We start from the raw sequence: 27,798 nt of genomic DNA, 5'->3' as shown, positions 1-27,798 counted from the left end.
AGCAGCATGACATCATGCTAATCCTTCATTAAAATAAGATCGTGTGTTTGATCAAATACATCAACAACAAAACATTAAGAACAAGGCAAAAATATATACATAAATAAAGTCAGAGAAGAATTTCAAATATGTTCCTGATTCCAGTTCAGTAAAGTGGCTGCCTTGCCTCTGGCTTGGCAGGCTACACCAGCCGGCTTCATAAATATTGCATCAAAAATGCTTGATGAAAATTCCGCTTCTCTCAGGTACAACTGCACTCTGGAGAGCTTCATTATCTCTAGGCCTGTACCTAAAGCCTCGCATGCACGGAAATATTATCATCTTGACCGATTTCTAAAATGCGAGGGACCGTCCAAGTGAAAATATAAACAAAATTGCTGTGTGTGATGTTATTTTTCATATACTGTGTCGTGTGCTTGGAAATGACTAACAAAGTGCACCACACACTTAACCTTCTCTCCACTGACAAAACAGCCTTCCGGACAAAAACAGAGGTTTAGCGCAGCACCAAGAAAGGCCCGAGGCAGTGCAGTTTTGCTGAAGAATCAACGAGGAAAAAGGAGTGGCACTATTAGTACTAATAGTGGTAGAAGTTAAAAAAGAAACACAGTAAGTATTGCTGAAAAGTCAACAAAAACATGATTTTGAAATTAACCAACCTCAAATCAAATACTGTTACTCTGCAGAGAACTTTAACTTCATCACACATAATCTAACTTTCCATTTGCCGGTTACCAACTTCTAAAGGAGATTTGTGACTTGAATTCCAGTTGAAAAGTATACATGGATAGATGCAAAGTGTGGCGGTGAGCAGTCTGGCTTCACCTCTGACTGCACAATCCCTGACAAACTGCAAGTGTTTGCTTTCTGTCTCCCTTCTAGTCCACCACATAATGTTTTCATATACTTTTAATAGAGCCTACTATAATTTTCCACAGTCAGAATAATGTATTTAATAGTTGAGAGATACGTGTTTGATCACGTAAACAGAAAATAAAAAAGCACGCAGTGAGGCAGACTATATTCTGCCACACTAATGGGGGCATATGTAACTTGTAAAATATACTACACTCAATCAACTGCCTAACCATTGTGAATTATTATGATCATCAAATGAGGAACTGCTAACATCCAGCTGTCACTCTCATTTTGTTTTGTTTTTTTGTGGATAAATACATTTGCTCAGACTCCACACAATCAATTGGGTATAATTTTACTCATAAACATTTAAATACATCCATTAAACATTAAGATAAGCAGACTGTCAATCTGAAATGACTGATGAAACCTAGCCCCAGACACTATGAAAAATTAAATGAATAAAGAAATATTTACCACAGCACTACAATGATAAAAGGTGCTCTATAGTTTAAGTTGGTGAACACTTGCATCACTTGCGGACAGCGCACATGATAAAACATGCTCCTATGCCCTTTTGTATACACGGACACACACACACGCACACGCGCGTACACAAAAACAGTAATGTGCCCAGCAATTGCACAATCTGCATGAAGCCTCAAACTGAGCCCAGCAGGATGCTGACGACCACATTAACAGCAGTGGCAGAGTGCAAGTAAACATCAGGCATGCAGGCCGTGCATAGCTGCAAGTGCCTCCTCCAAATATGGATGGCCTCGAAGACTCACGATGGCCATGCACAAATTAATTGTTATTGCGTTCTGTGGGGTTAGTTTGCGTCAAGATTCGACACGTGTCGCAGCGATACGGGTCCACGGCGGCTGGAAGGTCATCAGCATGCACACAACCATGTTGGTTTAATTAAAGGGCCACGCGTACGTCTTACCTGGTCCCGTGGAATGCAAGGCAGCGAAGTCCTGCGGTGGGACTTGCTGTTGCTCTGACTGTGCGCCATCATCTCCGAGGCTACTATGGAGCTGGACCTCCGTCTCCGCTTGAAGACAGGGATGTCCTCCTCCTTCGCCCCGGTCACAGAGCCACAGCACCCCGTCCCGCTGGTCCCTGGGGCCGGCAGGAGCCGGTCAGCATACCGCGCAAGCAAAACACCCAGCAGGCAGGTAGAGTGCTCCAGTCGGCCTGGACTCGAGGCGAGGGAGCTGGCCTTGGTGAGACGACGCGGACACTCCCTGACCCAGTCGGACGAGCAGCGGGGTCCCAGCAGCCGAGAATGTGCATGCGTCTGGATGAGGAGGGAGGAAAGGAGCGAGGGAGGAAGGGAGGGTAAAAGGGGGTGGGGGCTGACTGCGCAGCGGCTTGGCTCAAAGTGGCGCACCGCTAGACGAAAAACAGCAGCGGGACTGATGTGCAACGGCCCGACCCAAAAGAAGGCACACAACGACTGTCAACACAGAAGGCGGGGAGGAGCTGGAATCAGTCAGAAGCAGCTCCGGAGCGCATCCGGCCGCCGAATGCAGACGAGAGCCAGAGCAGCCTTGATTATTTGTGCAGCCCGCATCCCGCAAACGGACCTCGCCGTTCCTCTGCAAGAATGGGAGACAATTTCAGAGAGGCAACCCGCGTCCGGTATACATACGACGGCGTGACACATGTGATCACGTCGCCAGGCGCTCTGACGCCGCCCGGGGGATGTTTGTCATGACTCGAGTGGCCCTTGATGAGCGTCTGGAACTGTCCAACTGCAAGACCATCATCATCTGTCGGGAGCGAGAGCAATGCTGCACAATAATACCTTTGAGCATGTAGTTACAAATTGCACTCAGATTTGATTTAAATGTCAAGACGGGTCAATGTTTTTGTTGTTTGATTTAATGCTAATTGAAAGCAGTTACAAATTTCATTCTTTCACCCGAAAATGAAATGACTTTTACCCATATCAATCCCAAAATTTTCTTTGTAGAAATAGGTTATGTGCACGGTGGAGCGCTGGTTAGAACGTCACCTCACTGTACAGGGGTCAGAATTTGATTACGGTTCCGGCTTTCCTGTATGGAGTTTGCATGTTCTCCCCGTGCCCGTGTGGGTAAGGGTTTCCTTTTGTGAGGAAAGTGGATCAACAAAAGACACTAAAATAAACACAGACTTTCAAATAAATTGAACTTTCAAAACAGAGTGTGATCCCAAATTATGGAATGACTCATATGATGCCAAGTTTTAATGCTGTTATTGTTGACTAATTGGCTTTGTCATGGTGAACTATACCCTCAGGCTGTGCAAAGCAAGAGAGAGAGAAAAATCAGAGGAAACATGTTAAGAATCCAAAAATACATTTCAACTACTGAGGACACGAGGAGGAGTGTTAAAGGGTCGTGATTAGATCTAACTGGGGATAATGCATAGAACCCTGGTTGAGCCATCACCTTACCATGTCTTGACTTTGATGGTGGGAGAGGATACCAGTCTGACCCACCAAAACCAAACAGGCTCTACTGGTAGAGTCCTTGGTCTTTATTTGTATGCATGTCATTTTGTAAATAAATAAACAAATAAATGAATCGACAAATAATAAATAAATAAATCCATCCATCCATTTTCTGTACCGCTTCGTCCCCACGGGGGTCGCGGGTGTGCTGGAGCCTATCCCAGCCGTCATCGGGCAGTAGGCGGGGGACACCCTGAACCGGTTGCCAGCCAATCGCAGGGCACACAGAGACAAACAACCATTCGCACTCGCACTCACACCTAGGGCCAATTTGGAGTGCTCAATCGGCCTACCAAGCATGTTTTTGGGATGTAGGAGGAAACCGGAGTGCCCGGAGAAAACCCACGCGAGCCCGGAGAGAACATGCAAACTCCACACAGGGAGGGCCAGAGGTGGAATCAGACCCGCACCCTCCTAACTGTGAGGCGGACGTGCTAAATAAATAAATAAATAAATAAATAAATAAATAAATAAATAAATAAATAAATAAATAAATAAATAAATAAATAAATAAATAAATAAATAAATAAATAAATAAATAAATAAATAAATGTTAGGGAAACAGATATTATTGGGGATTTCTACCTGTGCTCCACTGCTGGTCTTCGTCCAATTTAGTTGCATTAGTTTTCTCTATCCCACTCACTGGTTCACTGCAGGCACTTGTGGTTGACCTTCACTCTTCTTTTCCAACTAACTACCAAGCAGTGCAACCACTGGAATGCACGCACACACACGGATATACTGCTAAAGATTAATCAAAAATCCTTGTCAAAAAGGACACCGTAATAAAGGTATGTGTGAGATTGCTACAAAATCAGATTACTGATACTGAAACTAATCCCAACCCTAGAATTGACAATATCTAAAACAACAACAAAAACATTATGTGTCCAGATGTATTACACTTATTGCATGATACGGTGTTCATCTACTGTAAGCCATTGGCAAAGAATATTCCTTGTCACTTCTAAATCACAGGGAGGAAGAAATATTTAAAACGGTAATAATCTGATAAATCACATCACTGTCAGAAAGCAGGGCGACACATTGTGTATACCCGTGGCCATGCATAATATTACCAGAAAATGCACAATTCATGCACATACATGCAGATTTACATAGGTACATACATGATGCACTGTACTATGTACAAACACACATGCACGAATCATCGACCTATTTTCTTAACTCACACATAGGGTGCGATATTTACAACATCATAACGTCACCCAAACTGACACAGCGTGCAATCAAATGCCCATATTTGAATTCGATACAAACAAAAACAATCACTTATGAACAAAGCACTGCATAGATGTCACATAAATAAATTCAACATTTTATTAGCAGAGGACCTAACACAAACATCTTGAATGAGAACCAAGGTAAAGAGATAAAGTGAATTCTATCAGCTTAAGCTCCTCTCACAATGGAACTATTCTCGGTGTTTAACTAATGAAGTGAATAGCAGGCCTACTCACACAGGATGAACACATTTAGTGCCTTTTATGTCTCTTGTTGAACAGAGAACATGAATTGAATATTAGTGTAAAGAATCTCTTGTTATAGCTGTAATACCCACACTTTTTTCTTGTACATTGACCCATGAAGCATAATTCATCACCATGCAGTACAACGCCCCAGCCCTTAATAAATCATTGCTTAATGGAACTAAATTATCCATGTAGGTTTGTAAAGTTATTGTGATCCAGGGTGTACTTCGCCTCTCAAGCATGCTCAGCTGAAATAGGCTCTAGCTGCTCACCCATGACCCTGAACAGAATAAATGGTACAGAAATGATGGATGGTTGGACAACACAACGCATTATGCCTTTTTCTTTGCTTGCCTCCCGAGGGGCTTAACCCCCCACCCCCCCTCACACACTGTATACAAACAGTGATCCCCTGCTGTGTGACACCGGCTCACAATAATGTTAGAAAACAAACATAATAGAATTGTCCTTACTTGTGAAGCCACATGCCCAGCAACGGGCATGAACAAACTTCCTGTATTGCCAAGGCAAAATGTTATTGCGGCAGGAGTTACTCAAATGGATACGTTTGTGTGCTGTGACCACAATGTCCTGTAAAAGCATCGGGGAACCATAAATCAAAACATAAATAAATTGATACATGTGTAAAGTCCCTAAAACTGCCTCCCATCTATTTGCTTCCTGCCCAATTCTCCCAGACTCTCTGTTCCTTATCATCTTGACACCTTCCCATAGGAGACCCAGAAAAAAATGCAGTCGTGGAGAAGGAAGAAAGAAAATAGACTGAATGGCAGATTTAATGTGCAGTACGACCCCAAGGGTCTCATTTGTTTTGAATTTGCGGGTAATAAACACAAGGGATTTGGAAAATAAGTAGCTATGGAAAATCCGCATCATATTTGGAATATGTACAAAGAACATGACGCTATGTTTAGACAAACCACGTTAATGTATATCCGATACATTTGGGGACTTCTGCAAGTTTACGTGGTACAATGCGATCCTTTTCAAGTTGTGATGTGTCAGAATTTGTGAGAAAATAAAACGATATCCTATCAGTGTGATAGATTAGATACAAACCCAAATATTTTCTGACCCCTCACAAAGAGCCTGTCATTTATGAAGTCATGCGCTTCCCACTCTCCCCAGACCCAGAGTCACTTTTGTCTTTATCTCTCTTCTGAAGTTTTGGGTTGACCATACTCCCTTTTGTGCAATAAATGATAGTGGGTCTGTGAAACCCTGAACCTTCTAAAAAAGTATTGAAAATGCCATGTGAAAACTAGAAATGCATTTTCCTTGGAGACCAAGATATTTTATGCTACTCAATGATGTGAGGGAAAAAAGCTCGGTTTAGGCCGAGCAAAGCTCCTCAATTTACACATTTGAATCCCTGTTTTCCCCATTGCCACAATTTCTATAGGCACTAATGCTATTATTCATACAAAGAATGTACTCACTACTATTGATATTCATGAATGATACATAAGAGCGCCTTTATACCGAATGCAGTCTTGCATATGTTCTTGGAGCTTTTGAGTCATTATGGTGCATTTAACATGTTTTTTTTTTTTTAATGGAATCTTGATTATACTGTACTGTTCAAATTCCACATGTTTTTTTTTTCTGTGTGAGTGTATTTGTATTAGAGCAGAGCATCATAATAAGCTCTCTCCGTCTGTCCTTTCGCTGGAAAGCTCCCTCATGCGGGCAACTCTCATCCGATGCCAGCGTTGATGTCATAAGTGGCCCAATTTCTCAGCACCTGATTGGCCGAGCCGCTGTGACGCCGCTCTCTTCATTGTTGTACAGTTAACAAATTCCCGTCACAGTGGTAAGTGGTCTCTTCTCCTTCATCTTTCTGTCTGTCTGACACTTGCCATGCTCTCCTTTTTTTTCCTTTTCAGCCTAGTGTGTATGCCGAGCTCTTCTCCAACTGAAAAAGGAAACATCCAGTGAGCCAGCTGCTGATTGGCTCAGACAAAGAAGCCAGTGATGCATGCAGCTGTCAGAAATGGGAGCAGACCTCAATACAAGCAGACCTCGGCATCTCTGTCTGTACATGCTGTGTGTATCGACTTCAACATGATTTCTGATGGTTGGACACTACGTGGCCGTCTCTCAAAATGTGTCATTATGGGTGCTAGTCCTTTAGGATTTAATAATAATAATTCATTATATTTGTATAGCGCTTTTCAAGAACCCAAAGACGCTTACAGGGAACAATGCAAAGACATACATGGGGGGGGGGGGGAGGAGGAAACAATCGGATAAACTTAAGAGGAGGAAAGCAGTTATGGGTAGGGGAGGTCATAAGCTTGGGAGAAGAGGTATGTTTTTAGACGGGACTTAAATATGGGAAGTGTGGGTGAGTCACAGACAGACTGGGGGAGAGAGTTCCAGAGTCGGGGTGATGTGCAGGAGAAGGCTCTGTCACCGAAGGATTTGAGTTTGGATTTTGGGACTGTCAAACGTGAAGTATTGGAGGATCGGAGGGGACGGTTGGGGCAGTAGGGGACAAGGAGGTCGGATAGGTAAGTGGGAGCCAGGTGGTGAAGGGCTTTGAAGGTGAGGAGGAGTATCTTGAAGATGATACGCTCCTTCATGGGGAGCCAGTGAAGAGAGTGGAGAACAGGAGTGATGTGTTCACGGGACCGGGTGTGGGTAAGGAGGCGGGCAGCAGAGTTTTGGACTAGTTGAAGTTTTATTTAATTTAAATTTAATGTGCTTTGTTATCAATTGTTGACCCTTTCAGCATTTTTACAGATGTGATTTAGAAATCCGTCCACACTCGTCCGTTAAACTTAGCGGAGGTAACGTGGCCTCCTTTGGGCCGGACAACAGCAAAATAAAGTCAAAAACGTACAGAAATCTTGTCTGCCCATTTCAAGAATGATGTAGGCAAACTTAATCGTGCAACATGATAATAACCCCAAAACAAAACTGTGTTGTGTTGTAAAATTTACTAAGGGAAATAACTAGGAGCTCCTTCAGACTTAAACCCAATGAAGTAGTATGTGTTTTTATCTGCAAAGGGAGACTGGCGGAAATTATCCCCAAAACAAACACCCACTGAAAGAGAAAAAAATGCCAGGAGAAATATCAGAAAATGAGAAAGCCAAAAGTTGCTAATGTTAATGGGCTCACATGATTGATGCAATTATTGCAAGCAAAATATTTTCCTTAAATCTTTTTTAGTCAGTCTATTTGTCTGAAAAGAAGAAAGAAGAGAAAATGGGTGTTCAAGAAACAGGTCATTTTTATTCAAGTTCACTGAAAGTGGCTACATCAACATATTAAGTAAACTTTTAAATCTGTCCCTAAGTTATGTCAGATGGTTTGTCAAATACTTTTCACTTACAAGAAGCGAGTGGTAAGAAGTAGAAGAACGATCATTTTTGCTTGACTAGATCCGAACATGCTTTGAGACTAATATTGACTAGGTGTGTGTTAAGGGACTTTGTGCATTTGAGCATGAAATAAAACATGAGAGGTGCGTCCCATGGTGGACTGTTTGGCATTCATGCATGTAAATAGTACATGCTTGAAGTTGAGAGGTAAAAATACACATAAATGCAAAACCAAAGCATATTTCGCAAATGATGGAGATGACAATTAGAGTGGATGAAGATGTTCTTCAAACATCCAGCACAAAAAAAAGTGGGATCTGAATAGCCTCAACAATCTGTGGTGATTTTTTTAAATAACTTACATATAAACTAATTTACCTACAAATTTATAGATGAGTATTCGTCGTAATACAAGGTTTCTAGAGTGATTGGTGTTGTCAAGTTCCAGAGGTTGGCGAAGCGTCAGCAGTGAGCAGGCAGCAAGCTGCTCACTGCAGGAACTGGGCCATGCTTCCATCTAGTGGAAGGATAAAATGTAGAAATATCTGCAGTTCCACTATCTGGCCAATTCTCATCTACCCTCGACACAGAGGCGTAGCCAAGCCGGGCCGAGCAGGGGCGGCGCCCCGGTTAGGACTCCCTGCGCCCCGGTTGAAAAAAAAATCGAGCTTTTTCGATTCTTCATTTTCATGCCGTTTTTTTCTTTCGGTCTTGCGCGAATGTGCTTGCGCTATTCTATGTGCGCGATGGTATCCATTCACCGTTTGCCTCCCGGACCCGTATGTTGTTTTAGCGATCAGCAAACGGCGTGGGTGATGTTCGATTTTTTTTCCTGTGGGCGTGCGTCCCTACTGGAAAAATTCCTGGATACGCCTCTGCCTCGACAGATGGATCTTTGGAGGTAACCAATGAATAGATGTCAAATAATTGTGTCTTGTGTCTTATAATAACAACTATTAACACTAGCATTTGGGGTCCGACTAAATCAAATGAGTGAATTAGTTGCCGTAACAATATGATTATATGATGAAAAGATGAAAAGGTCAAATCATCCGTTTTAATACATTACAAAAAGTTGCAAATATGGTTTTGTTGAAATGTAAAAGTGTAAAAGTACTTGACCACAAGTGGGAGCTAGTAATCCATTTTAATACATTACAAAAAGTTGCAAATATAATATTGTTGAAATGTAAAAGTGTATAAGTAGTTGACCACAAGTGGGAGCTAGTAATCCATTTTAATACATGACAAAAAGTTGCAAATATGGTATTGAGATGTAAAAGTGTAAAAGTACTTGACCACAAGAGGGAGCTAGTTGCATGACAAAATAACTCATTCAAACGGGCAGTCCTCATTCATTTTAGAAGAACCAGAACAGCTTGTTTTTGTATGCACTATTTTCCTGGTTTTCGACACACTATTCACACTCTAACCGTAAACTCCATTTTTAGGGACACCAATGAGTTCAAATGAAAGAGCTCTATCAATTTTGGCCTTTACAGAGGCGAGTGATGACAATGCTGGTGGTTTTCTTTGACTGAATGAATTATTATTGCATCGTACTGTGTTAAAATCAGAGTGATTTGTTTGAGAGATTTAGAGAGTGCACATTGATGACTAGATGGTCAATAACATGTTGATCAATCACATGACATAGCAGGTGGCAGTGGCTGTGAGACTGTAATCGCTGGTTAGCAGCAGATGGGACTGACAACGTCCCTTGAGTCTCTCAATGCTTCCTGATTACATTATTCACATACTACTTAAATGCACCTTAATGGCAAAACAAAGCAACTCTCATTATTATTACTACCTTTTAAACATTTTGTAAAGGGCACCAGGGAAACGGAAAATGTCTTACCAGCTCTAAAACATGTCAGTTTGTCAGTGCCACGAATGATATTGGTCATGGAAAATGTAAGACTGGATAAGAGGGCAAAATATATTTAGAAACCCGAAGTTCCGAGATCTTTAATGCTGAACATGACGTTGGAAAACTCTAGGGGTTCTGTATGTTTTTACTATACTGCTGCAATGACCCTAGAGATTCCAGTTAATGGATGTCAGTGCAATGACCCCATTAGCGTCAATGCCGCATACTAAGACCATCTATCTACCTAATCACAAGGCCTTATCATGTTGTTTTGAGACCAGCAGGAGAGCGGATGTCTTGGTTATTGCCTATGAGAGTGCAGCTCTTAAGTGAACTGCTGCTCCTTTCCACCTCATTACCTTGACCTTTGCGCTACTAATTAACCTGAGGTAGGCGTAGCATCAAATCAAACAGATACGGTTTGCTTGTTTTGGGACAAACCCTGATGCAGGATGTGGCTGCAAATGTCTTTTTATGTTGGATATTGTGGATGAAAACAGTTTTGTATTAAACAGGAAAGGACACTGCCAGACGGCATTTATTCATTACAAAACAATGGAACGAATTCCCGATGGCACTTTTATTCTTAAGAAATTCTGGATGTGTTCAAGGTTAGCAAAGGATCATAACAAGTTGTGTTGGGCTTGCTATATTACAATGGAATATTTTACAAGGGTCATTATAAAACCGCCAAAGCGATTTTGGCACTAAATAAAACTCATTACATCATATCTTTTTTTTTTTAATGATAATGATATATACAAAAGTGTTTATTTGAACACTGACACTTTATAATAACAAAGTCTCCTGTTGCAAAGATTTTTGTTTTGTTTTATGGCTTCCAAATTTAAGTCAGCTTTCATGCAGCACTATTTTGATTGGCTGGTAAGTGATATGGAAAATATTTCCCTATAAAAACAGCCCAATATTGCAGACAGAAAATGACAGAAATGGAAGAAATCTGTTTCAGCGTTGATCTGTACAGCCATCTTTGCAGGAATACTTAACAGGCATACAGTATAAGTGTGCAAATAAAATCACCACAGTTAGTAGTAACTCCTAAAAACAAAGGGATGGCCAATAGGACTTCTTTTAAGATCTAAACACTGCTTTTTGTGTATGACTATGAAATCATTGTACAAAGGCTACAAAAAAAAAAAATGAAGCAGTTTCAGTCATCCAATGCTCACTGAATGAAATCAAAGCCCTTTACCACATTATGATAGCATCTCACTTGCTGTTATGCATACAATAACAAAACAGGGTCTGGTTGTCTTTGTTTATGTCAGTTCACTCTGTTCTGTTCCATCCCCGCTCTTCTTGTAAATGGCATAAACAGATTTTGATGTCCTCTGACTTCCCCTTTCATAAAGATAAAGGAAGATTGGTGACCTCAGATCTGGAAATATCTCTTCGGTCGGAGGTCTGCTGATTAACTTAATACCGATCTGATCTTTGTTTGTATGTGTGTTATGAAGCTGAAGAGCTTGTGCAGAAACGACAAACTGTACCTTCCTATTATTTCATTTAGGAAACCTAAGGAATATTTTTTATCTGGCTTATAATTACCGTATTTTCCGGACTATAAGACGCACCGGACTATAAGGCGCGCCTTCAATGAATGGCCCGTTTTAAAACTTAATCCTTATATAAGGCGCACCGGACTATAAGGCGCACCAGTAATGCATCATGTCAGATTTTTAATCATTCTCCATTTGATCTTTTTTATTTCAACTTCAGATGCAACAAATGACTTTATAATCACAAAATAATGATCCATAGTATTTTTGATTCATGATTCATAGTCTTCAGCAGGCCACTTATGCTTGATTTCATGACACAATGTTTCGGGCCAGTTTGAATTTAGAAATTTAGTCCATATATAAGGCGCACTGGACTATAAGGCGCACTGTCAGCTTTTGAGAAGATTTTAGGTTTTTAGGTGCGCCTTATAGTCCGGAAAATACGATACTGTATGTGTAACAACAGCAGCTGCTAGGAAAATGCTAATGTGCAGATTTGGATACCAGTAAATATTTACACTGTTAGGTTAAAACAAAGGTCAGTTCGGACTGTGTTGCTCGAGGCATTGTTCAGGTTCTCTCTAATAAGGCACATTTGTAAATCATTAGCGCCACGTACATGCTTTTTTGGATTTAAATGGGCCCTAATTTGTGATGCCTTTCCGCTACAAGAATGCCCAACGGCCTAGACTTAAAAAGTGAAATTCATCGTTTTTGCAGAGTAAGTTGTTGTATATATGTCAACATATTCACATTTTGATCCTGCACATACGTACTTCCCCCCCCAGGCAAGCCATGTGCTGTTTACGGTACATTCAGTGCTTATGAAAACAGTGCACGCTCCTCACTCATGTAAACGCATGCAAAGCCATGTCAACAGCATGCTGGACCCTCAGAAAGCCCGCATCGCTAACTCAACCCGAGTGCCCATCCATTTAACAGAAAAACAAAGCAGCTTGGCTACACAACAGAGACTCACTTGGAATTGGATCCAGCCCAGTATAAACTGACTGTTAATTGCATCTTCTGTGTTTACACAAGCAATGCGAAATTAAGCAAGCACGCTGCAAAAGTTCTTTAAATGGACTTTTTATGTTTCAACTGAGATGTGATTTAGCAGGTGATGATGCAATAAACAAGTCCATAAAAAAAGCTGTAAACGTATCATTTGTTTGCCAGGTGTCCCTAGTTTGGTTATTTTCTATTTACCGATTTTAGTGGATCACCCTTTAGTCTAGTCTAGGCTTAATAGAGTAGCTTTTAGTTTTGCATTGAATATTTGTCTTTCACCTTCACCACAAAGCCTCAGTGATGTTGTAATAGGATCCCTGTAACCTTTTTGTTGATATTTGAGGAGATATTTACTGTTAGTGTTTTCTGTTCCCTTAAGATTATCTTACAAGTCTCAAGACGATGACCCAGTTCTTTTTTTCATCCAATAACGATTACACATGCTTGATCAGGCTTATAATGTCATGAGGTGTGACATCCGGATGTTTCCTTGAGAAGACTACAGCAATAGCACGGAAGGCTGCTGCACTCACTTGCCCGAATTATCATAAATATTTTCTTTTCCTGTTTGTTTCTACAAATATAACCTTCAATAACAATCCCTCACAGGGTATTTGTATAACTTCATAATCAAACTCCTCCGTCTCCCACATCTGTGCCAGCTTCATCCTTCTATTTGTTTTACTTTTTCTGTTTTAGTGACCATTATTTGAGGTGTTTTTGCTTGTGCTTCTATTTAAAAGTCTGCAGAAGCACATCTTGATTTTTATGCTGAGCATACAATTTAAGGGGTTGGGTTTCCCAATGGCATTGCATAAGATAAGCCTTTGGATTTTTATTTTCTGTGTTATTTTGAGTTCTGCTCTGTTTTGAATAGCTTTTATCACAGTTCAAGACTAAAGGTGATGCATGTAAGTACAAGATTCTGAACAAAGAGAACATGAACCAGATTGTTTGGACAGCAATACACTGTTCCACTTGTGGGTTGTACATTTCAATTGCTAACATTTATTTGAAACACCTCACAGGAAGAAGGATGCTCTTGAGGAAGTGGTTTTGCAGTGAAGCGAACAAGAGGAGCAGGCATGACATCGTTTTTGCTTTTGACCTTTTAAAAAAAAAAGAATAGTCAGCTTGACACATAGTTGTCTAATTGGTGTCAGTCATCTGCTTGCAATCTTGACCAGACTACCAGTGATTCTCAATCACTATTATCCAATTTGACTTGTTTTTCATTTTCACAAAAAATACTATCAATAATATGATATACCGTAATTTTCAGACTATAAGTCGCACCGGAGTATAAGTCGCACCAGCCATAAAATGCCCAAAAAAGTGAAAAAAATAACATATATATGTATATAAGTCGCTCCTGAGTATAAGTCGCCCCCCCACCCAAACTATGGAAAAAGACGCGACTTATAGTCCGAAAATTACGGTACTACCACAAATATTTAATATTTGTAGTGTATTTAATATTTGTATATTTTTTACACATAGTAATATATACACCCTTAAAACTGCTGGGTTAAAAATTGGGATTTGATCTGAGATTTTGATTATACTAATATGAGATGTGTGCTTAAAAACAGTCAATAAATTTGGATGATTGAGATGACGTCAACAGAGATAAAAGACATTAACGTTTCAAAGTCATGTAGCGAAATAAGTGTGTGTGTTAAATCATTCCACGGTATAAAGTTCCTCACTGTAGTGAATATTCAGCCCGGTAAGTGGACACATCTGTTGGATTGTGAATACATCGGGAATACGTAACTGCCCGCTTTGTTCACTGGAAAAAAACACATGGAAGAACACGTGAGTGTCCAAAATGTTGTGATTTTCAGGCTGCGTTAACCTCTAAAACCACTCAAAGCCACAAATGTGCAAACATGTTCACATGAATTACAGCAATTTGTAAAAAGCCTTGGCACAGTCCGTTTGCTCACAGCTTGTGAGGCAGTGCCATGGTGACAGTGGAGGGTGAGATAATGACAGAGATGAAAATCATGTGTCTAAATTCACCATTTAATCGGACCGTTTTACACGTAAAGACGTGATCTATAAGCCCATTGTCAGGTTTGAAGTTGGCCATTTTTTCCCCCTCACAAACTTGATTTGAGATTAGGTTTTCTATGCATGTGGATGAGCATCACTCATAAAAAAGAATAAAAACTTTGCAATCAATAATACCAGAGATGTTACGTGCTAAACACATTCATTCCATTTAAGGCCTTGGACCTCGGTTAACATGTTGCCCTGGTGTGATGTCACTCTTGGCTGCCGGTTCATAATAACAAACATGCAAAGTGAGCTCACAAAATGATAAGGTTTCCGTGTAGTTTGGTCGTCAGATGAGGGTAATTCTATAAAGTTTTTCATTTGATGCTATTTTAATAACAGTATGGTAATATACGGGGTGTTATCTGAGGTTATTGGCCGTGAAGTCATCACTTCTTCCCATTTTTCATGCATCCGATAAATCATTTACTATTCTGTTATTTACATAAGTCCACACACAATATACTATAGTCTTATTGCCACTGGTTTCAAAGTTTGCTTTTTATAAATGCTCATAAAAAGTGAGCATTAGTTTTATTCTCATGTCTAAGTGTGACAATTTTATTGTTTGATTAATTAAGTGCCCCTTTCGACCCCTTTCTTGCACCACCAGTGCACTCAAACTCGTACTTTGGTCACAATAAACATTTTTAGGAATATTAGGTTGAAATATTTAGTCTCTCAAAACTTACCTAGGATGGCATTTAGAACGGATGGTTGGTTGGTTGTTTTTGTCATCAGGTTGTTCATTCGTATAAAAAAATATTCACGCATATACTAGAATACTATCTAATGTAATTCTAATGTAGTACATATATTCCAAAGTACGTAACAGTGATATGCTTTGCATGCCACTTTCTGCATCTACTTTCTGTACCTGCTCAACACAGTAGGAGGGGTTGGAATGGGAGGAGAGGCGTTTCCATTCAGCTTTTTTGCAGACACATTTTTTGCACGCCCAGGCAGCTGTTTTCTTTAGTCTCTGTTTGGGCATAGACGTGTACATTTCTATTGAGACATGATGAAGGAACTTAATGAGCGAAATCAAACCGGATTTTGCTTGTTTGCGCTTGGCTGCATTTCATCGGAGCACAGCAGCCACAATTTGCTGTCTAGTGGAACACGGATTTAGGACAAATTAACATTAAAAGTGTCCCGCTGAAAAAAAGCGTCCGCGTTGCACTGATTGTGACCATGCTGGAATGGCTCATGATGCTGTGCGCTGCGGTTTTGGTGGCAATAATCTGGTCCAGCTCCAAAGTTAGTGGTACCGAGGAGCATGCAAACACTGCACCCAAAGGACCCAGTCGTACACTGAAAGACGACGGCTGCACCGACCACACACGCAGCGTGGAGCTCATCTGCAAACCTTCCGCCCTGGCAAACTATCTCCTGAAGAACTGCACCACTTTCACTAACTACTCGCCGTGGGTCGGGTGGACGTGGCGAGCCAGCGCTATCCTCCAGAGCTTTTATGAGACTTGCTGGTCCTACGGGAGCCCGGTCCACTTTGTGCGGGACAACCTGCAGCTGAGCGACGATGGACTGGTGGCTTTGGACTGGGCTTTTCCTTCCTACCAGAAGAGGCGCAGGACTTCCAGTCATTCCACCAGCCCGGTTCTTCTCATCATCCCCAATTCGCTAGGCAAGATCACCAGAAATGCTTTGCAGGTAAAGTGGAGATACTTGCGCACCTGCACAGTGCAATGGCAGATACGTACAGTGCATTAAAATGATTTTGGTGTAGAACTGCACTGCGTAATGTTGAGAACAGTTTCCAATATTTCTAAATATCGTGACCAAATTAGGACAAACACCAATGTGTGATGCAGTGCAGTTACAACTAGATGTTGATTCTGACAATCAAAACTCAACTTTTTTATATTTAACAAAGCATCATATTTAATCCGGATTGATTGTCATTTGGATGTGTCACAGTGCACGTTTTGTTTTTCTGGGGGGTGGGGGGGAGGTCTCGTGCACCAAAAGCATTTTTATTTATTTTTTTCAAACCGAATATTAACATAATGATATTGTATGGGGACAACTGCATTCATGTTTTTGTAGGGTTAATTTGGAAAAAACTGCATTCATCATGGTCAAAAGTGTTTTAATATTTTGGTTATGAAAATGACCCATTCAAAGTTATTATCACAACAATTGGGTTTTGTATTGTGAATGTCTCCCTGAGAGTCAATCCAAACTGAGCTAAAAGCAAGATTTAGCTTTTGAATGAGAACAGTTGTTCAGTTATTTCTAATGTGATCAGTTGGTGATCATCACAATAAAGATGTTGCACTTGCTGTTGAATCCTTAAAAATGGGGTTGTGGAAGATGCCTCTTAAAGTACTGCCATAAATTGTTATTTGCTCAATGCTAAGTTTGATTTGAGAGGTATTTATAATTTATAAGCATCATTAATGAATATTTGAAATTTTGGGAAATGGCTTTGATCCTGAGTCCAAGTTCTATACATAATAAAATGCCCAGTGAGAATGTGTACAAAACATCATCAGAACCAAAACATATGACTAATTGCAAAAGATTTAATTAAATTGGACAGCTTCATATAGAAGCTGCTGAAGTAGCCAGCAAGGTCATCATGGAATAAATACAGTGCTGCCTATTGTATGACAGGTTTGATTTTCTTTAACCCGCTATCTTTTTAAAATAGGCCATAGCTAAATGTGTTCTCTCATGAGACATTCCCCTGCCTTTTAATCCCAATATTTAAAGCTCAGTGAAAAAGGAGTCGACGCAGAGGCGGCATCAGTCATTATACTGCTCTCCCAATACACTGGCTGAGATAATTGAATGAGCTAATATAAAGCATCTCTTGACTTGTGGGGGGCCACGGGAAGGGTAGCATTGCATCGAATGAATGGCTGTTGGCTCACACTTTGGACACTTGCCACTGTTTGAGCTCATTACCTTTTTAGATCATGTGCTCTCTATGCAAATGTCATGAAAATGTCAAATAAGGGGGCACAGCAGCAACTACATTAAAACAATGACGGAGGAGTGAAAATTGCTGGAAAAAATGTAGAAAGAAGAATCCAGTGGGTGGGGTACGTGTTTTGTGCAGTCTATGTACTATTTCCATTTTAGTCTGACAATTTGCTTAACATTCTGCAAGGAGGAGGCACCACAAGGGATGTACACTAATTAAAACTGTGTGTGTGTGTGTGTGGTGGGGGGGGGGGGTGATATATATATTTCTTAGTACAGTACTTTACTTAAAAAGAAAAACAAAATAATAGCAGCAGGAGGAAACAGACAGCCCACACTCCACATTCAAAGAAAACAAAACAAACGTTAGATCAGTGGTCTCCAACCAACCACTTTTGCTGCTCCCTGTCACATTTGCTGGTGTATACAATGTTGATGTCTGCTATAAATGCTGTTTTTAGTTTCATATAGCGTTTCCGTCTGTTCAGTGAACAGATGAACATTTCTACGCACGTATTAGTGGGTGGGAGCTACTCAGCTTACATCATAACAATTAGCTACATAATGTTTGGTTATAGGCTGGGTCGGTACTTTGCTGATCCCAAGAAAAGGTAATAAGAAAAGAAATCAAACTCAATAAATATCAAATACAACAAATATCACAGCAAGGATTTGGTACAGTAACAATTTCGAGGGAGTAATAAAAAAATAAAAGAAAGGAAATCCTATTGTAGAACTGATATGATGAAAGAAAAAAATGTTGATTGTGGTGTAGGTATATATATTGTGTACCAGCACATGTTTTCTTTTTCCATAAAGTGCATCATGTGCATATGTCAATTTGGGTAACTAGAATGTCTCAAACTCTTGTTTTAGAATATGGTCTAAGTACTGATTATTCACCAGAACATGATTTTTCTCTTTATTTTTGCTCGAGTATACTGTAACTTGATTTGTTAATATTTTTATAGCGAAGCACCTCTGCAGTAGTCTTGGAGTGTCCACTTCAGGAATTTATCACTGAGCTGACAGTCAAGCAGTTCTGACTGCAAACCGTTGGAAACGCTGACATCAATTTAGTTTGTCGACACAAGCTCAGACTTGAACAATCATAGCACTGATGCAGAGCCAGCAGCAAGTATCATACCAACATTACTGACAATTTACTATCTAAACCGATTGCAGTTAATTATTGCCAACACGGCATATCTCTAATACCAAAACAAAGACTCATTTTGATTGACATCCAGCAAGTCTTCGACTCCTCAGTGTCATCCAAGTAAAATCTTATTGAACTTATGTGTACATCAAAACAAACTTAACAGTTTAACAATTTCCATTTTGTATATGGTAGAGCAACAATTAAAACCCGAGGACTTCTCTCACTATGGTGCATATTGAATAGTACGGAAATTGTGATGTTCTACTGCATCTATTCATCAATCAAATTTACCTCTTAGAATTGTAGTTATGTTTTGTATAGCTTCCTGAAATTATCCTTTATGTACAGTAGACAGACATTTCACAGATACTGCACATATGTCTTTAGCATATGCTTGCAATGACAACAACGAGAGCCTTTGCTGTGTGTTGCGTGATAACAATGACAGGGTTGACCTTCATGTCTGTAGATTATTAACAATTATCAAATGGCAACATCTTGGCTCCTAATAAACTCCAGATGACCTTTCATATGTGGGTTGTATTGCATTATTGCCAATTAAAGGGGACCAAAGTGAACATTCGTCATTTTAAGGCAGCAAACTTGATCTTCATGGACTTTTATTGAGGCCAGCATTTTCCATTCAGTTTTAAATGAACAATAGCAATACAGTATATTGTCATTGAAAATAAACAGAAATGATTTTCTTTGGTTGATTGATATTTAGTGACAAGCTGTTCTGGTAAGTGTAGCGGAACATGCTGCTGCTGCCTTTAGTGCACACAGTGTGGGTTCAATTTGTGGCCAGTACCACAGTCACCTGCCAATAGCGTTAGGTAACAGCGTCTGGCACCACAAGCTAATCACAATGTTCTGAAGGCAATAGCATTGTCTAAACCACAGGTGTCAAACTCATGGCCCGGGGGCCAGTTACAGGCAGCCAAATCATTTTCTGTGGCCTGCGACGACAAATTGTGCATCAAATTTGTGTCATGACTAGAATTGCAAATTGCCTTTACTGTTAATATCTTTTTTTTTTTTCATTTGACCAGTTTTTACTCGTCTGATTTGAAAACGAGTTATTTGTCAGTTTGTTTTGTAGCTTTTACTGTATATAATATGAGGTGCTCATAAATTTATTTGGGTTGACGGTCATAATGGCCCTCCGAAAGAAGCTATGACTACAACGCGGCCCGTGAAAAAAATGACACCCCTGGTCTAAGATGAAGAATTTAAAAAACACCAAGAAAATAACAGGTCAACAAAACACCAAATGTATTCAGTTTCAAGCATGTGTCCTTTGACGTTATAGTGTATATATATGTATATATATATATGTATATGTATGTATATATATTTATGCCCTTGTAAAGTTTCCATCATACATTCTGTCACGTGGAGATAACAGCCACATTTCTGTCTCTCTGTATTACCTCCCACAGTTGTGTCAAACAGCCCTTTCCCATGGATACCTCCCTGCAGTCTTCAACCGCCGCAGCCACAACGGCACCCCGCTCACCACTGTCAAACTGCAGCAGTTTGGAGACCCCGCAGACCTGCGAGAGGCCGTGCGCTACATCCGCTACCGGCAGCCTGCCAGCAAATTGTATGCAGTGAGCGAGGGCACCGGATCCGGCCTCCTCCTCTCTTACCTGGGGGAGTGCGGCTCGTCCAGCTACGTGACGGCGGCCGTCTGCCTGTCGCCTGTCTTTCGCTGCCAGAGCTGGTTTGAGAATGGCCTCTGCTGGCCCCTGCAATGGGCCTTGGTGCTTTATCAGAAAATGTGCCTCAGCAGGTATGAAGGGGGAGCGTGGGGAAAAGGCGACAGATCATTCAGATTGTAGTTCCTAACATTCCCAGCTGAATCAGCTTTTACTCGCTGAAAAGTATTGAATAGTCTATCATTTACACAGAAAACTGTTTTCTGCACAGTGTGCCATTGATTATTTTCGTGTTCTAGCAAAGCATTTTTTCTTTCTAGAACACAAATCCCAATACAAATCTGCTTGTGGGAAGCTAATATAATGATGAGTCAGAGAAAAATCAATGATGTGTAGGGCATGCAGGATATTAGATGGTCTTGTATTGGCAGCAGTCAGGATTAAATGAGACAGAAAATTAAAACGTAGAATTGAAATTTGCAGTGTTTTTTTTTTACAAAAAAAAAGGCAATATTATCTGGCCAATAGAAACTCCCCCAAACACCAAATTTTGTATTCTCTCCGGTCAACAAGTGCCCCATATTTCATAAAATCCTAGATTTCATCCCCGGAGATGATTTTTTTTTTCAGGGCCACACTACAGCAACTTTAACTTTGTGCTTTTTTGTGTGTCTTGCTGCCCTCAAATTGGTCTTCAATAAATCCAAAACCGAACTCGAAAGACCACAAATAGCTTGTTCTCTATTGGGCTTAGCTCAGGCCCCTGACTTGAGAAGTTAAGAAATGTATTGGCATTCAAAAAGTCTCAATTTTTCATCTGCAGTATGGTAACTCCAGATAGAAAAACACTAAGAATGTACTCTTTAGGAAACTAAGGCTGATATCTACTGCTGAAGCGCAAACACATCAACAGAAATCAAGTATTCATTCAACATAAAAAGCATTCTTGGGGGAAAAACTATAGGCTATTTTCTTTTACTATAAGCTAGCGTTTACACCTTCATGCCATTGTAGCATTTCTTTATTTCCAATTTATTATGATCCTCCATGAAGAGAAAATAATAAAATCCCACTCTCCCAAAACATAATTGTATTGACTAACCACTGAACATGAAAGCACAAACAATTTAAAAATCGTTAAGTTACCATAGCAACTGATTGATTCCGAGAGACATCGTGACAATAGAATTGCCTCTGTAATCACTGGCAATTTGAGAGACATGCTGTTGAGCTTCTGCTCGTTCTCATGTTATTTGTGTCTGTGGATTTGCTGTGCTTAGATACAGGACGGCGTTGAGTCCTTCCATACATATGGACAGCCTCTTTTCGACCAGTTCCCTACGTGGCCTGGAGGAAGTTCTGTTCTGTGGCCAGGTTGGCTGTGCTTCGGCACTACCAACTGGGACCGGTGGCAGCGCTCCTGCTTCTTGGGATTCTTACTGGGAACGCAATGAACCCTTAAGAGATGTGGATGAAGTGGCCATCCCAGTCCTGAGCGTATGCGCTCAGGACGACCCTGTCCGAGGAAACACCCAGTCCACAATACCCTGGGAACTTTTTGAAAGCAATCCACATTTTTTTCTCCTTCTAACAGACCGAGGCGGCCACTGTGGTTTCTCCACGCCATGCGAACTAAGTATCACTGGGCCAGCTAACTCAGCGACAGCTCTCAGCAGTGTGAAGGCTAACGGTGTGACCAATTGGAGCCACCGAGCTCTTTTGGAATTCTTTAGGGCGACCACAGACTTCTTTGCCGCGGAGGAGAGGACAAAGCAGCTCGCTGCAAGGAGGAGGGGTTTGGGGGGAGGCACGGGAGGGAGAGTCTTCCGACACCGGAGTGTCAGTACGTGTAAACGAGTGCCAGAGTGCTCTCATAATATCCACGCCATCTACAACTGGCAGAGGTCCTATACACGCTGAAAGAAATTAATGGAAAATGACACATCGTGTGCTTTTTCTGGTTCCAAGACAAGATGATGGGGCCTTCCTTGTGCCCTAGTGGAGTGGTTTACATAATTGACATAGTTGCCCCTTTGACTGATTTAAAGCCATTGTAAAAGTTGGACTTGATGTGAGTAAGTGATTTTCCGTAATAAAATCAGCAATTCCGCTGTCATGCTAACATAGCAGAGTTGTTGCTGAGTAACAATGTGTGATGTAATGTTGGCTACCTTTGTAGTTGACACTGGAGAAACTCAAATGCACTTGGGCTACGGATTCATGTTTGACATTTAAATGGTTGTTTTGACATTTAAAATGTGGGAAGCATTGATAGGAGGCATCTGGCTGTGTCCCTTGGCTCACGTATCTGCATGGAGTTTGCATGTTCTCTGGTTTCCCGTCACAATTCCAAAACATGCATATTAGTTTACATAAAGTGAGTATGACTGTATTTTTGTCTGTTAAGGCCCTGTGATTGACTAGTTGGATTGATAGATGGAATAGTCAGTAGTGTTCTATTTCAATGTTTGTCCGAATTTCATGTTGAAGCTCTGTTGATGTCATCATAACATTTTTGGTGTTGTTGTTACATATGACATCTTTGAATGCAGCCGTATTGTTGACTATACACATTTAATGCTCGTAATAAAAAGTGCTTCTACTGTTTATCATTTCATGGGGTGACGATTGCAATGTTGTTATTCTCTCATGCTCTCTTCTCAAGGTTCACAAAGACGCCCAATTATAGCACAGTCCCCATGGCCATTTCATGTTGAGATTGCGTGTGCCCACTGAGCATTATCCACTCAGACAGCTGGAACACAGCCGTACACGCACAAAGCAGTACACACACATACAAACACACACACAGACGCGCAGACAAATACGCACACAGTGCCAACAGCTAAAATGTCCACTTGCATAATGACCAACTTCACTCACACTCACAAATGAGATGTCACGCTGGGTACATGAACTGCAAATTGCAACCGACAATATGAAAGAATATGTTGCGTGCACAGGAATCAAAGGTACTTCTTGCGAGTGCTTTTCTCGTGTGTTGTTGCATTTCCTCCACTCCGATTAATAATAAGGGTTGCAACAATGCCTTTTTTCATTATGACGAGCTGACAGGGAATTTTTTCCCACATACTTTAAAGTAGTAGTGCTATGCCATTATATTAGTATTTGGTACCTGGGCCTTCAATCTGGTTTTAGCTAACTCAATCCAACTCTTAGCATTGCATATGGAACCAACACAATTTTAGAAACATTTTTTTAATCAAGTAGTGGTTGTAGAAGTATCGTTTTATTATTCAAGATTATGATCACTTGACCCAGTTCTGCATGCAAATCTTCAAGCACGTCAACGGATGTTTCTATGGCAACCACCTCCGCCCCAGCATCCTCCACAAGATGGCAGCATTGACAAGGTTTGTTCCTGGACTGTTCCATTTCTCAACTTCCTCGAGCGTCACACTGACAGTCAGAATGACGCAGCTGTCTTTGCTTTTGGCTTGGAAACTGTCTGTATATTTAGCACCCCGTTTAAAATTAGAGTTTAGCACATGGGGGAATAAATTTAGAAATCTGCTGAGTCAAACTGGACCTACTCACATAGTCACCATAGTCACTTACTCACATAGTCACCATCCCAATACTGTCCCTTCAGAGAAAAGGGTTAACCTTTTGAAAGCCTGACGTCAAACCTGAACCCTAAATTTATTGTGCGTGTGTGGGTGCGTTATTTGTTGCATATTTAAAAGCATTTTCCTTAATAAAATAGTTCTGTTTTAATGAATAAAGCTCCATTTGCTCTTTTAAAATGTGTTGATGGTTTCACTTGCTGAACTATTTCTTATTATGATGAACTGCATTGCACGGTGATTTAATTTAATTTAACCTGGTGATTTAATTTTCCCTAGGTGGTTTTTGGTGTTGCATCATCACCGTCATTATCAACATCAGATAAAATCCATGGCTAAATCTGTCATACTATCTGTGCATCTTGCAAAACTTAAGGCAGCTCTGATTACCTTTTGATTTTGAAATGATAGTTTAGTTTTGTCATAGGTTGAATCTAGATCTCTAGCAAACCTACCTGTCAAATCCCCACGGGGGCTATTTTTTGTTTATGTAAATTAACCAAATAGCAACATCTCCATTCAGCACAACTCAGAATAGCTTGTTCACTGGTACTTGTACAAAAGTAGGCAGATAAAGAAAGATTTACTTGGTTGTTTGGTTTTCAATCTTTTTGGGGCCTCTTGCTAAGGGGTACTAGGTTAGAAAAAGAAAGAAAATTTACCTGCAAAAGCTGCACTTCCCAAATATATTGTGTTTGACCTCAGAGGTTTAAGCCAGTATCTGGAAATGTTAAACAGGTATTTGAGCATGTAAAAAAACAAACACAAACAAACAATAACAACTTCCAAGCTTTCATCAACTCAAATATTTCCACCATTTTCCAGTGACGTATGGAGTTTAAAGTCAGGCTGCAAGCATTTGTGGCTAGCCTGCAGCAAATTCCTCAACTGTCACATATCTAAGGTGTGGCCATCCTCGAAGCTTGGTGTGTCCACCAGTTGCTGAGCTGTTTTTGCCCTGTTGGCTCTGTGAGGAACACAAGTGTGTGTGTGTGTGTTTGTGTGTGTCCGTGCGTTTTCCTTTGTTGCATGTGCATGCCCGTTCTCTTGTTTTGATGACTCGGGGTTGCTTCCAGGTAACCACCTCTCCTTCAGGCTAAACTAGTATCAGCTAAAGCCCAACAATCCGATGGAACATGACAGCCCTATCATCCGTGCACAAATGCTAGGCAATTAAAAACAAAGCATATTTACATCTGGCGCACACGTATGGACATAAAACACCCTTGGAAAAAACTGGAGGGATCAGTTAATAAATAAATAAATAAATAAATAAATAAATAAATAAATAAATAAATAAATAAATAAATAAATAAATAAATAAATAAATAAATAAATAAATAAATAAATAAATAAATAAATAAATAAATAAATACTATATCTTCTTTATTTTTATCTCTAGTCTCTGTCAGTCACAATTTGATGCTTGTTTCCATGTCGCATTGTCCCCTTGTGCAGTATTCAGAGCTCTATTCAAGACAGTGGGTTGTCTGACCAAGCAGCCCTAGATGGAGGCCAGGGAGCAGCAGGCGGGCCACCAGAGTCCAACAGGGGTATTTTCTTTCCTCTTCTATAGCACACCAGTCCTTTACAGGCAGACCTTTACACTCTTGTTATCTCCTGGGGACTTTGTCTTCTTTCATTTCTCTCTTTCCTTGTCCTACATCTCTTATGCTTTATTGATGAAACATCTCATTGGCACAGCCTTATCTTCTCCAAGTGGCTAATGTTTTTGTTGGTCTGTCTGTCTGTCTGTCTCCCTTTCTCTTGATCTATCTATCTATCTATCTATCTATCTATCTATCTATCTATCTATCTATCTATCTATCTATCTATCTATCTATCTATCTATCTATCTATCTATCTATCTATCTATCTATCTATCTATCTATCTATCTATCTATCTATCTATCTATCTATCTATCTATCTATCTATCTATCTATCTATCTATCTATCTATCTATCTATCTATCTATCTATCTATCTATCTATCTATCTATCTATCTATCTATCTATCTATCTATCTATCTACCTAGCTATCTATCACGCTAACTGTCTGTCTATTTATTTATGTCACTGATGGTAACTTCACTGGTACCAGTGTGGGGTTTTTTTTCCGCTAGACTTGAGTTTACTGTGACTTTGGGATGAAAAGTATGAACATTCTTTAATTATCACTGCACTACAGGCAATAGTTTTGCTCTCTATATTTTCGCAGACTTTAGTGAAAATGACCTCAAGATGTCACTGTTTTTACCTTACATCTGTGTTGCATAAGTTCAGGAATACATTGCAAGTTTTTAATTTGGTATGATTTTAGAAGTTACTTAAAGTACTAGAAAAAGCCAACAAAATAAGATTTTCAGCTTTCAAGCGCAATCATTCAGATTTATTTAAAATGTTGGAGAGGTGTTATAAGCACAGTGTGCATGATTTCACTTCAGCTTTTACACCGATGAGTAACCTTCCTCAAACGGGTTTGGAGGAATTTTTCTTCACGTAAAAATCTGGATACTTCCTCCATAGGAGATTGGAATCTTGTGATCGAGCAGAATACCATTTAGAGAAGCAGAAAAAATGACTCATTCTAACTTCCTGAACAACCCAAACTGTAGGATAAAGGCATTCCATGAACCTGAAATGACGAATCATTATGTACCGAGAAATAAATATATTTTTTATGCTGTATAGATATCGGTTATCAAAGTGAAGATTATATAATGATTATGTAATGTCACGGTTGTTTAATTGCCCTTCCGTTTTGAATCACACCGTGCAATACTTATAGTTGCATGTTGGCCATAACGTGTCAGGTTTCTTTGTCAAATGACATGGACAGGCACATAGACTCATAGTAATTGAAGTGAGCTACCAAAAAACAGTGAGAAGTAACATCAAAATAAACTTAAAGACATCACATCTGAATGAATAGCTTGCTGGTATCTACATATTGGTATCACAGTATGCATATTGCCATCTTTAATGGAAAGTGTGTATTAGGCTGTGGGATAGAGGCAGAGTGCCGATAGGGAAAAATATACAGTAGGTCAATGCATTCAAGCCCCTTTCACATGTTGCAGTCAGCTGGAATCTCCCCTCCAGTCCAAACCAGAATGTTATGTAAGTAAATATATTGATTGTGAGAGGGAGCACTGGAAAACTGAGTGACAGTCAGGCTTGAGGCATCCTGCTGGGCTGCCTGTCTCATACATGTCGCAAAGTGTCACAGCATGAAAAACACACTGAGGGCTCTATTTTTGTTGATGGCGCCTTTGTGCTTGGGCGTTCAAACTGCCACAAATTGATTTGGGTCGTGGTGCAAGACCAGTTTGCCATTTGGGAATTTGGCAGTACGCGCTGCCCCATGCTAGGTGTTCCGGCCGACCGAGGGAATTTTTTTATACTCATTGCTGACGCACCTGACAGTTTGGGAGGAAGAAATTAGACTAATCTTTAGCTCTGCTGTCATTGTATTTCATTCATGGATATGAAAACAGCGTGCATCAAACCCTCTGAATTATTGTAGCAATCAAGTCATTGAAAGCAATACTATTATTCCCATCTTCATTATATTTTCAATGGTTGATTTGTTTTCGCATGGACACCAACAATTATATATTTTTGCTTCCGCATTGCCAGAGACTGTGTGCCTCTGGTGCTGACTTTAAGAGGAATGAAAGGAGACGCTTCCATTGACTGGGAAGGAATTCGGCTGTGCTCACTCCCAAGCATTTGGCACTTTTATAAAAGATAAGTTTTTTTTT

The 27,798-nt window shown here is 40.3% G+C and overlaps 1 protein-coding gene, 1 long non-coding RNA gene and 1 pseudogene across 2 annotated transcripts; 1 reads left to right on the top strand and 2 right to left on the bottom strand.

Annotated features, from left to right (window-relative positions):
- Positions 1-2,022, bottom strand: part of LOC133155357 (cGMP-inhibited 3',5'-cyclic phosphodiesterase 3A-like) — a 30,998-nt pseudogene extending 28,976 nt beyond the window's left edge.
- A 4,853-nt stretch (positions 2,023-6,875) lies between these two features.
- Positions 6,876-15,549, bottom strand: LOC133156148 (uncharacterized). Its single transcript, XR_009714794.1, has 3 exons — positions 15,368-15,549; positions 14,324-14,406; positions 6,876-13,722 (listed from the first exon to the last, which is right to left on the bottom strand). It is a non-coding gene; the product is annotated as an uncharacterized LOC133156148 (long non-coding RNA).
- Positions 15,550-15,625: 76 nt separating this feature from the next.
- On the top strand, positions 15,626-23,062 carry abhd15a (abhydrolase domain containing 15a). The gene is made up of 3 exons (XM_061281734.1): positions 15,626-16,346; positions 20,229-20,581; positions 21,728-23,062. The coding sequence occupies exons 1-3, from the start codon at positions 15,870-15,872 to the stop codon at positions 22,365-22,367; spliced, it is 1,470 nt and encodes a 489-aa protein (XP_061137718.1). The 5' UTR covers positions 15,626-15,869; the 3' UTR covers positions 22,368-23,062.
- The last annotated feature ends 4,736 nt before the right edge of the window (positions 23,063-27,798 follow it).

Source organism: Syngnathus typhle, linkage group LG6 (assembly GCF_033458585.1).
Source record: "Syngnathus typhle isolate RoL2023-S1 ecotype Sweden linkage group LG6, RoL_Styp_1.0, whole genome shotgun sequence".
Classification (NCBI taxonomy): domain Eukaryota; kingdom Metazoa; phylum Chordata; class Actinopteri; order Syngnathiformes; family Syngnathidae; genus Syngnathus; species Syngnathus typhle.
This window is presented reverse-complemented; position numbering and strand designations above follow the sequence as displayed.

What these genes read in the sequence shown, in the direction of transcription:
- abhd15a (XM_061281734.1), top strand. Translation starts at nt 15,870, where the DNA reads ATGCTGGAATGGCTCATGATGCTGTGCGCTGCGGTTTTGGTGGCAATA. An exon ending in TCACCAGAAATGCTTTGCAG is followed by an intron (nt 16,347 to 20,228) that starts GTAAAGTGGAGA and finishes TACCTCCCACAG; the next exon opens with TTGTGTCAAACAGCCCTTTC. An exon ending in CAGAAAATGTGCCTCAGCAG is followed by an intron (nt 20,582 to 21,727) that starts GTATGAAGGGGG and finishes TGCTGTGCTTAG; the next exon opens with ATACAGGACGGCGTTGAGTC.